Genomic DNA, 11286 nt, shown 5'->3' with positions numbered 1-11286 from the left:
GCGGCGGGCGGTGGTGCGGCAGGTATGGCGGAAGAAGAAGAAGAAGAAGAAGAAGAAGAAGAAGAAGAAGAAGAGGCGGCAGCGAACGGTGGTGCGGCGGATATGGCGGAAGAAGAAGAAGAAGAAGAGGCGGGTATGGCAGTGGTGCTCGTCCCCCTTCTCTCTCCCTCCTCCCTCTCCCCCCTTGTCGCGCCCCCCTCTCTCTTTCTCTCCCCACCTCCGTCTCCCTCTCCCCCCTTGTCGCGCCCCCCTCTCTCTTTCTCTCCCCACCTCCGTCTGTACCCTTTCTTTCCTTTTATTTATTTATTTTATATTTATTTTATTTTATTTTATAATTTTTTTAATGAAGGGTAATTTGGTAATAAAAAAAATAAAATTGGTAAAAATGACGATTTTAAAACAAACTGAAATTTTGGGGATCATTTTATAGCAAAAAAAAAGTTAGGGACGATTCCGATTTTCGACTTCTACGTTGGGGATCAAAATTGAACTTAACCCTAAAATTTATTATCATTTTATTTCTACAAGCATGAGTAAAGATTTTGAATTTGTAATTTAATTTAATTTATTTTATTAAAATTTATTATCATTTTACTTAATTTGATAATTCTTCTGTGAGTAATGTATTATTTTATTCCTAATATTTTTCATTTTATTTAACTAATATTTTAAAATTGTCTCAATGTTGTTCTACTGTCAATTCTATTAACATATCACTAACGACAAGACAAAATTGAAACGATTTTAAAATATTAGAAACTTAAATAGGACAATTTAAACATTAAGAATAACTTTAATACTTATCCCCTATGATACACGGATACTGACGGAACATGCGGACACACGAATTTTAAAATCTTATAAGGGGTACACACATTTATATAAAATATAAAATATTTTTTTAGATGAATCGTAATGATATTTTGATATTTCATTGATATTAAAATATAAATTAATTTTTAATTATTTTTAATATCTTTTGTTTTAATAAATAATAATATATACTATCTATAAACTCATTTCAATAATACATATTAAGAATAAGACCGAATATATTGACACGTGATGATATTTAGGTGTGTCCAAAGTCCAAACGTGTTTGAAAAAATTTTTTTTACTTTTTATTAAGACACAATTAGACACGCGAGTCGGACGAGTATCGATAAGTGTCATGTCTAAAATATATTTAACACACATAACTCATCAAAGGACTAAATTCTCGTAGTGGTCCTTCATATTTATGATTTTTACCATTTTAATCATTCGGATTTAAAATTCATTATACTAGTCATCGAGATTCAATTTCAAGCACCATATTGGTCTTGGACACTTTCCAACGTTTAATCAACGAATGAAATGCCGAGCTAATTGTGACTTGACACACTAGATATATAACTAAATAGCGTCTTTTCACTTTAGCTCTTAAATAAGGTAAAAAATGGTTGTTTAGGAGAATAAAGGTAGATATAATAATTTGCACATCATATAAACTCTTATTCGTTTTTAATTTTTATCTTATTTAAATGTCAAAATGAAACGACATTGTTTAGCCATATGTCTAGCGTGACAAGTCAGAGCTAATTCAGCACTTAATTTATTGATTTAATACTAAAAAGAGTCCAAAAATCAATATGGTGCCGAGAACTAAATCTCAAAAACCAATATAAATAATTTTAAATTTAAAATACTAAAATAGTAAAAATTATGAATTTGAAAAACTACTTTAAAGATTTAGTTCTTACCAAAATATCTATGTTTTATAGTATTTCAAAAATTAAGGGCAAAAATAATAATTTCCTCTACTTCTAGCACTTAAAGTTTATCACAATTTTTTTTAATATTTATCTAATATTTTTTTCTTACTAATTTACAAGTATCCGACAAAATTTTTCTAACAATGAAGATGTTTTGAAGACTTATTAGAAAATAGAATGAAATAAAATTGCAAACGGAATCTTAGCCTTAATTTTTCTCCGCTTCTCCCTCGCGGCCTCATCCCCTCATTTCTTTTGAGTTCTCTCTGTGTCTCTTCATCTTCCTTCCCTTCTTGGTTCTCGGTGACTTACTCAATCACTCTGCTGCTGTCTTCTCACATTTTCATCACTCACTCATTACTTAGCCGCCTCAAGGTCCTGTTCTACACTTCTTTGCATTCAAGAGTTATTGAACAATTCAATATAATCCTCCAATTGAATTACGCTTCTCGTTGCTTCTGATTTGGTTAATTGCTTAATTGTTGCTTGATTGATGTTGTTTCTTCTGATTTGACTGTCATGCTGATATTGCTTATTCACTTAATGCTATTTCTAATTTGCATACGTTTCTTTATTATTGAGGACGATTTGTATTATGTTTCATGGCTTTGAGCCAAGGTTATTGGTAGCATTCTCTAAAATAGTTATGAATTGAACCCGGCATCTATATCAGTTAAATTGTAAAAGTATCTTTTTTTAATTTTTTTCTTTTAACCCCATTGTGTTGAAACCTCCTACCCCTAGTGTATCCCCTTCTCTTGTTCAAGGCTTACCATAGGGTTAGGCAAAAAATTATTATCACTTAGAAAAAAAATAATTTGTTTTAAGTAAATAAATATAAGATAATATTATTATTAACTTATGAAGCTAGATTTAATATATTAGGGGAAGTTTCTAATTCACTAGCAAAGAAGTCGTTTTTATTCAAAATTTGAATTAAGCTTGAATTATAGGACGTGCTATATGCAGGAGTAGTTATCAATATGGAGCGTTAAAATTTGAGTAAAACAGCTATCTATTTAACTTTTGAAATTTACAAGAGGTGCGAGAACAGTTACAAGAAATTCAAATTTTTCGCAAGTGGTGTACAAATGGTAACTGTTAGCTGACATTAGGTTAGTCTATAAATAGAGCTTTAAGAAAATATTGTAAGCAGTTCAGTTCTTCTTGAAAAACACTTAGAAACCCAACAAACGCTCTCAGCCCCTTGGCATCACAGAGTAAAATTGGGAATCTTAAGTAATTCCTCTGAACTCAAACACTTGTACTTTGTTTTCTTTCAGTTTTTATTAATAAAATTCCTCTACTTTTACGTCTTCTTCTCTTTTACGTTCATGTTTCTTCCTTCATCTTCTTTTTAATTTCTTGTTTGTTTCAATTTCTACAGTTTACTTTGCCACCGGCACCTTGCATTTATACGTTTATTTGTTACTTTTATTTCTTTTAATTTTATTTGACGTTACAATTGCGACATTGAGATACCCACATTTTTATTTTAAACATTAACAAAAATTTGAGTAAAACAAATTGGCACTCCCGGTGGGACCTTGTCAATAGATTGTAATTGTCAAAAGGAAAACCAGGAGTTTTTGAGTTTGCATGTGGTTGCGCAGTGGTAAGTTCGTGTGTCCAGAGCCAAGAAAATCAGCGTCAGTTGACATGTCAAATACTTCTGTAGCATCTTCTTCTACTTCTAGTGATGAGATTAGAGGAAATGAATCCGGAAATTCTCCTGTGATTTCAAACGCAGAGCCTACCTTGATATCAGTGAGGCATGATGGCGTTGGCCATGCCCATACATGGTTAAATGCAACTCACATAAATACCGTGGGGTGGCCGCCATATGGCTTGCCACCGGGGTATGTCCCCTCCATGGTGACTGACGATTGGATTTTTGACGGTTTAGAATTTCACAAATGAAATCTCGTTGAAGTATAGTCTCTAAACCAACAATAATCCTTTCATGCAAAAATTTGTTTGTCACAAGTACAAACCCCTAAAATCTATAAACCGAAGTATTCAAACCTCGGGTCGTCTCTCAAAGGACTTGCAGGGTAGTGTTCTTGTTATTGGTTATGGACTTGTTTATTTTGGGGTTTTGGCGAGGAATGTGAATAGTAAATGGTAGGAAAACTTTATTCACAAAATGGTCTTGGCAAGGTTTGGTTGTCAAGGGTCTTCATCATTATCACTAGCCACAAGTATGGTAGTTGCAAGGATTAATCCCACTTAGTCATCCTTAAATCGATTAACAAAGGAAAGTCAAGTGAGTTATATCAATCCTAGTCCATAAGTCCTAGCTTTCCACTAATTGGATTAATGAAGGCTAGAGTTAATGGCTATCAACTATCAATCAATTGGACACTAGTGACTCAATAAATCCTAAGTTACCTTCTCAAGCCAAGAACATAAAATTCTAGTCTAACATTCTTCCAAGCATTTAATCAAACACTTGGAAGGCACAAAAGAAAAGTATAGTCAATCACAACAAGAATAAATTCTAACTACAATTGAATGTAAAGAATTAACAACAACAATCAAGGAAATCACAATTATCATGAATTACCTCAAATTGCATTATTGAAAGAAAATAAAGAGAACAAGAGTATCTCAATTACAAAACCTAGAAACAAAATAAGAGAAATTACAACAAGAGAATAGGGATAGAGAGAAGAACCAAGGTGTAGCAATCATCAATTGAAGGTAGAAGTAGAAGGAGACTTGAATTAAACCTAGAACTATGAGGTCCTAATCTAACCCTAATTCCTAATCCTAATTCTAGAGAGAAGAGAGAGCTTCTCTCTCTAGAAACTAACTACAAAGCCAAACTAAACTAATGGGTAACTAACATATATTTCCCTCTTCACTCATTGGGTTAAATAGCATCAGAAATGAGTTGGATTGGGCCCACAAGGCTTTAGAATTCGTTGGCCACGTTTTGCTTTAAGTGAACTAGGTGGCAGCAACGGCGCGTGCGCGTACTTTGCGCGTGCGCGCCACCATACGTGTAGCAACTATGGAAAATCTTATATCGTTTCGAAGCCTCGGATGTTAGCTTTCCAACCCAACTGGAACCGCATCAATTGGACCTCTGTAGCTCAAGTTATGGTCATTTAAGTGCAAAGAGGTCGGCTTGACAGCTTTCCGGTTCTTTCATTTCTTCATGAGTTCTCCACCTTTTCATGCTTCTTTCTTCATTCCCTTGATCCAATCTTTGCCTTCTAAATCTGAAATCACTTAGCAAACATATCAAGGCATCTAATGGAATCAAGGAGAATTAAATTTAGCTATTTTAAGACCTAAAAAGCATGTTTTCACTCTTAAGCACAATTAAAGGAGAATATACAAAACCATGCTATTTCATTGAATAAATGTGGGTAAAAGGTGATAAAATCCCCTAAATTCAATACAAGATAAACTGTCAAATTGGGGTTTGTCAGTGACACAGAGATTGCCTGTGCCTCTCTACTCAACTTTTCAAAATCCTATTTATCAAAATCCATATGGCATGTCAAATGTACCTGTTTCTGGGGCGTCAAGTTCACACGTATCACAACAAAATTTTTCACATTCTATTAATACAGGAAATAACAGTGCATCTAATTCTAGTACATCCACTGTCACTAGGGTAGAAAATTCCAGACCTATATTTCCTGATATGTCAAGAGCAATGCCTGTTAATCAACCTAGTCAAACTGTGGGATCTTTAGCAAATATTAGGCAATAGATGGATGAAAGCCACCATGATCTAGTAAACATGTTAACTCATCAAATGGTGACAGTTTTAAACCCTCTTTTAGAAAACACAAACACTAGAATTGAACAATTAAATAGGTAAGTCAATAGGATTGCTACTGTGGTAAATTTTGAAGAAAATGACAACTTGGGTTTAAGATTTGATAATGTCAATCAGAACGGTGGAGCAATTCCTAATTATGATGTTCATATGCCTAGACATGGTCAAAATGCTAACGATATGTTAGAAAGACTTAGGCAAAACAACTTAGGGGGCATTATAATCTAGTAAGAAATGTTGAACAAGTTTTAAACCGTTTAGGATTTAATGTTGGTTGCTTAAATAGGCCATATTTTGTGTCTGCTTTTCCTGAATGTGTCCAACAAGCAGAGCTCCCAAGGGGTTGGAAAATTCCAAAATCCCTTACGAAATTTTCTGGAGAAGAAAATGAGTCTACAGTAGAGCATATTGCTCGATATACTGTTGAAATTGGGGAAGCAACTTCTAATGAATATCTCAAGATGAGATATTTTCCTTCTTCTTTAACAAAAAATGCATTTACATGGTTCTCCAACTTGAGACCAAATTCTATTCATTCTTGGGCACAGTTAGAAAGAAATTTTCATGATCAATTTTTTCGAGGTGAATTAAAAGTTAGTCTTACAGATTTATTCTCTGTTAAACGTGCAGAGGGAGAATCTATTGACAACTATTTGGCACGGTTTAGAAACATGAGGAATAAATATTTTACTCCGATTCCAGAATCTGAAGTTGTCAAAATGGCTACTAATGGGCTAGAATTTGGAGTTAGGAAGAAACTTATTAATCAACATACTTTAGATCTTTCTCAGTTAGCTGAAAGAGTAAGACAAATAGAACAAATTAAAAAAGAAAAAGAAAATTTCAAAAAAGGTTCTAAAAAGGTTGCATACGTTGATTGTTTTTCTGATAGTAGTGATTCATATGAGAAAGATGTTTATATTGCTGAATTGCGGGGAGGTCCTCCTTATGTATGCAAATCTTTGAAGCCTGTTAAAGGAAAAGAAAAAGTTTCTCCATATTTCAAAACTGAAAATAAGACTTATTCTTTCGATATTTCTAAAGCAGATCAAATATTTGAAGTTTTATTAAAGGATAAGCAGCTCATTTTACCAGAAGGAAAAAAGATGCCTTCAGCTGATGAAATAAAGAATAAAAAGTTTTGTAAGTTTCATCAGGTATTCTCACACACCACTAATAATTGCGTCCGTTTCAGGGACTTGATACAAAAAGCAATTGAGGAGGGAAGATTGAAGTTTGAGGATAAAACTACTATGAAGGTGGACACTGAACCATTTGCTGTTGATTCAAATTATGTTGAGCCATTCAATTTGTCAGTCAACATGGTAGAAGTTGATGCCACAGTGGGTAGTACTAAAGATGAAAATAAAGACATGAGAATCTTTGAGTAAGATAAGAAGCCAGTTTATCCTCGTCCTGGTGAGGATCTGTTAGATTTTTTATTGAGAATTAAAGAATCTGACAGCACCATCGCCATGTGCCCAAAGTGCAATGCTGTTTTTGACAAGGAAGCTGCAAAAGAGTTTGAAAAGTACAAAGTTGAAGAGAAAGAAAAGGCTAACTTGAGAAAGAAGATTAAAGAAAATGAAACTAACGAGCTAAAGCGGAAGATAGCCGAGGGAAAACAAAAGTTGGGCGGTCAAACTCCTTTGAACAAGTGCGTCAACAACATTGGGGTACAACCCGCCAACCAGAAGATGAAGACTGTGGTCATGATTGATGGAAAACCTTATGGATTTTCTCAAAAGACAAGAGTTCCTCCCACCAAAATTTCAAACAATAAATGGGTCCAGAATGTGAGAAATGTGCAGAATTAACCTACTGCTTTTGCGAGAGGAAAAAACAAATGGGTGAAGCCTAGACCTTTTAAGCCCAGATACTATGAGTCTCAGTTATGAAACATGAATCATGCACAAGACGGAGGTAGTATATATATTCCAAAAATGTGCTTGTTCCTTCAAAGCCAATTTATTCTTGTTATAATTCTAACATGCAACAGGTTCCTAATTATTCTCCTTGGCCCAATTGTCAAAATGTTCTAAAGTATTCTCCTTTTACAATTTTTGGGCAAAAAGAGAATATACCTGAGTATGTTCCTTTAGATCCATACAAGGGACACGGTGTAGATTTTTCTCCTTTGCCAACCATAGCTAAGTCTGTAGAAACAGGCAATTCTTCTAATCACCCTAAATGCAATAAAAATGCAAAGAAGAATCTTGTTGGAAAGAAAGTAATGGTTGAACACAAGGGAGAAAAGGATGAAGATTTAATTACTAATAATTTTGACACTGGTTTTGATGACAGCTTAGAAGCAATATTTGGTGTTAAGCAACCTATAGCTATGGTGTCAATACTGCCTGAGGAGTATAGTCAAATCCGGAAAGTAGAGTCATTAGAAGATGATTGTTATGATGTCTTTCCTGGAAGTGAATGCTTGTTACTAGATGACAATATGTGTGGTGGAGGATTGTTTGAGAAACCTACTGAAAATGACAAGGAGCATTTGCGTCCATTGCATATCAAGGCTCGTGTTGATGGAAGGATAGTTAATAAGATTTTAGTTGACGGGGGAGCTGCTGTCAATCTCATGCCTGAAAGAATGATGAGAAGGCTTGGAAAGACTGAAAAAGAGCTGATTAAAAGTAGCATTGGGGTAACAGATTTTAATGGAAGGACTTCTTCTGTTAGAGGTGTGGTTCTGCTGTCAATTGAGATTGGTTCTGTCAATAGGCCAACTCTATTTGTTGTTGTTCCTTCTAAAGCTGGTTTTAACTTGCTTTTGGGACGTGATTGGATTCATGGAATGGGTGCTATTCCATCCACTCTACATCAAAAGTTGATTTTCTGGAACGAAGATGGAGGAGTGGAAGAAGTTCCTGCTCATAATAGTACATGTTACTATGATGAGATGCATGTGGAGTTCAGGATATATAATCCTGGAGTCAAGCCACTGACAGTTAACACCAAGGTATTTAATCCTGAAAGTATTGAGATGTGTAAAATAGATATGAATGGTTTTATTTAAAAAAAAAGCATCAAGTTTAAAATCTTGGACAAAAATAATTTCTCATTGACATTTGGGTATGTACTTCATAAATACCAAAGCCTAATTGACTTAGAAATTCTGTTGAATCTCTTAGCGCTTGTAGTCAAAATTATTAGAATGTTAGTGTGAAGATTTTATAGGATTAGAAATTTTATCAAATTTAATTGACACCTGGAGTTTAACATATGAAAGAAACGACTTCACGAAGTTAAGATTTTGTTACTCATGAAGTTAGGAAAATTGTGTCAATTAAAACAATGAAAGTGTGTGTTAAAAAACTCTTAATTGAAATATTAAAGGTCAAAACAAAGGTCAATTGATACACATTTAATGTGCCAAAATTAGAACAGATATCATTTGACATACTTAAAAATTTCATACAAAAGAATAGACCCCATTGACAGTTCAACTATTAATGTAAAAAATTTTATAGACTTAGAAATTCTGTTAAGTCTATTACTAGTAGGCATTTAATCTGTCAAGCGAATGTGTCTAAAATGTCAATTGACTATCAATATTAAAAATAAGAAAAATGTCAATAAACAACTAAGTTTTCTCACTTTCAATCATTGCATATCTTCAAGTGAGAAATCTTGGAGGGCATCTTGTTAGGCAAAAAATTATTATCACTTAGGAAAAAAATAATTTGTTTTAAGTAAATAAATATAAGATAATATTATTATTAACTTATGAAGCCAGATTCAATATATTAGGGGAAGCTTCTAATTCACTAGCAAAGAAGCAGTTTTTATTCAAAATTTGAATTAAGCCTAAATTATAGGACGTGCTATATGCAGGAGCAGTTATCAACATAGAGCGTTAAAATTTGAGTAAAACAACTATCTATTTAACTTTTGAAATTTACAAGAGGTGCGGGAACAGTTACAAGAAATTCAAATTTTTCGCAAGTGGTGTACAAATGGTAATTGTTAGCTGACATTAGGTTAGTCTATAAATAGAGCTTTAGGAAAATATTGTAAGCAGTTCAGTTCTTCTTGGAAAACACTTAGAAACCCAACAAACGCTCTCAGCCCCTTGGCATCACAGAGTAAAATTGGGAATCTTAAGTAATTCCTCTGAATTCAAACACTTGTACTTTGCTTTCTTTCAGTTTTTATTAATAAAATTTCTCTACTTTACGTCTTTCTCTTTTACGTTCATGTTTCTTCCTTCATCTTCTTTTTAATTTCCTGTTTCAATTTTTGCAGTTTATTTTGCCACCGTCACCTTGCATTTATACGTTTATTTGTTACTTTTATTCTTTTTAATTTTATTTGACGTTACAATTACGACATTGAAATACCCACATTTTTATTTTAAACATTAACAAAAATTTGAATAAAACACATAGTTACTGCATTCACACTGAACGATCTATCAAGGTGCAGGCATCTTAACCAAAGCAAGGAATAGATCATTCAATGTTGAATTCCTGTACTAATATAATTATATAAAGAAACCCATTTCATGTACTAATATATGTATAAAAGAAAGGATGGATAAGGATGGATGTTGTTGCTCTTTTTATGATACAAATCAAACTCAATTGTTTTATAAACATATTTTAAAGCATATTCTGAAGTAAGTTTCTTAAAAAAATTATCCAGGGAGTGGTTAAGCCTTGGACAAGAAAAGGAGATACAAGAAGGGATTCAACACAATGGAGTTAAAATGAAAAGAAAATAAGAAAATAGGAGAACTTTTATAATTTTAGAAAAAAAAAGCATAGGTTGAATTCATAATTGTTTTAGAGAGGGTCATCGGTAGCCTTCCTTTAGAGATGGCTACCAAATCCAAAGCCATGTTTCATTATTTGTTATGAAAATATTTCTAATTATTTTCTCCTTGTTTGTAATTTAATGGTTGAATAATTACTATTTAGGTACCTTACAGTCAAACTTTGAGGTTTATCAAAATTACATACACACCTTTATTTGACCAACATAAACTGCCATTAAAAATATTTTGTTAAAAGTCATTTCTAACCCAAAAATCTCTTTATGCATAGAAAACAGGTACAAACCGAGAACAATTACAAAAATACTTTTTCTTTTAATATTGTTATGAAGGGTATTTTTGTTATTTCAGTTGAATAAAAAAAAAAAATCATTAAAACATAGGTGACAATCACATGTATAAGAATTTGTTACTTACATTACATCAAGGGGCCTAAGTGTATTATTTAGACGTGTAATTGGCATAATACAGGTGATGGTGAGTGTATATTGATCAAATAAGAGGTGGTTTGTGTAGTTTTGATAAACCTAACGGGATATGCGTGTAATATATATATATATATATATATATATATATATATATATATATATATATATATATAATGTGAGTCATTGTATATATGTATTCTAGATAAATTGGTAGCATGATCGATTTGACGTTCTGTCCAGTTTTAAAATCCTTGTATGATTTATATCATTAATCAATTGTTGCATAAGTAATTTAAATTATCTTAGTCATTGATTTAACTTTTATTAAAATTAAATGTTTCATATTTGCAATGCATCAGAAACATAAAACTTTATAATTTTCTATTATTCTCTTCTTAAAATGTCTTTAGGGGTAATTTTAGCTCAAGTCTTAAAGAAAAGGCAAGTATAATATCCCAAATGTATAGATAGATGTTGTTTAGTGGTTAACAATGTACAAAACAATATTTTTCTAAATATAATTTA

At 32.7% G+C, this 11286-nt stretch overlaps 1 protein-coding gene across 2 annotated transcripts; it reads left to right on the top strand.

Moving 5' to 3' along the window:
• The first annotated feature begins 1955 nt into the window (after nt 1-1955).
• On the top strand, nt 1956-10756 carry LOC148563502 (uncharacterized). 2 transcript variants are annotated; one of them, XM_088486260.1, is made up of 3 exons: nt 1956-2129; nt 6746-7473; nt 7855-10756. In XM_088486260.1, exons 2-3 carry the CDS (start codon nt 7445-7447, stop codon nt 8573-8575), a joined length of 750 nt encoding a protein of 249 aa, XP_088342386.1. In that variant the 5' UTR covers nt 1956-2129; nt 6746-7444; the 3' UTR covers nt 8576-10756. The 2 variants fall into 2 exon arrangements, with proteins under 2 accessions (XP_088342386.1, XP_088342385.1); XM_088486259.1 differs by having other exon boundaries at nt 6746-10756.
• The last annotated feature ends 530 nt before the right edge of the window (nt 10757-11286 follow it).

This window comes from Arachis ipaensis, chromosome B5 (assembly GCF_059453495.1).
Source record: "Arachis ipaensis isolate K30076 ecotype BB chromosome B5, ASM5945349v1, whole genome shotgun sequence".
NCBI lineage: Eukaryota > Viridiplantae > Streptophyta > Magnoliopsida > Fabales > Fabaceae > Arachis > Arachis ipaensis.
This window is presented reverse-complemented; position numbering and strand designations above follow the sequence as displayed.

What these genes read in the sequence shown, in the direction of transcription:
- LOC148563502 (XM_088486259.1), top strand. Translation starts at nt 7,541, where the DNA reads ATGCAACAGGTTCCTAATTATTCTCCTTGGCCCAATTGTCAAAATGTT.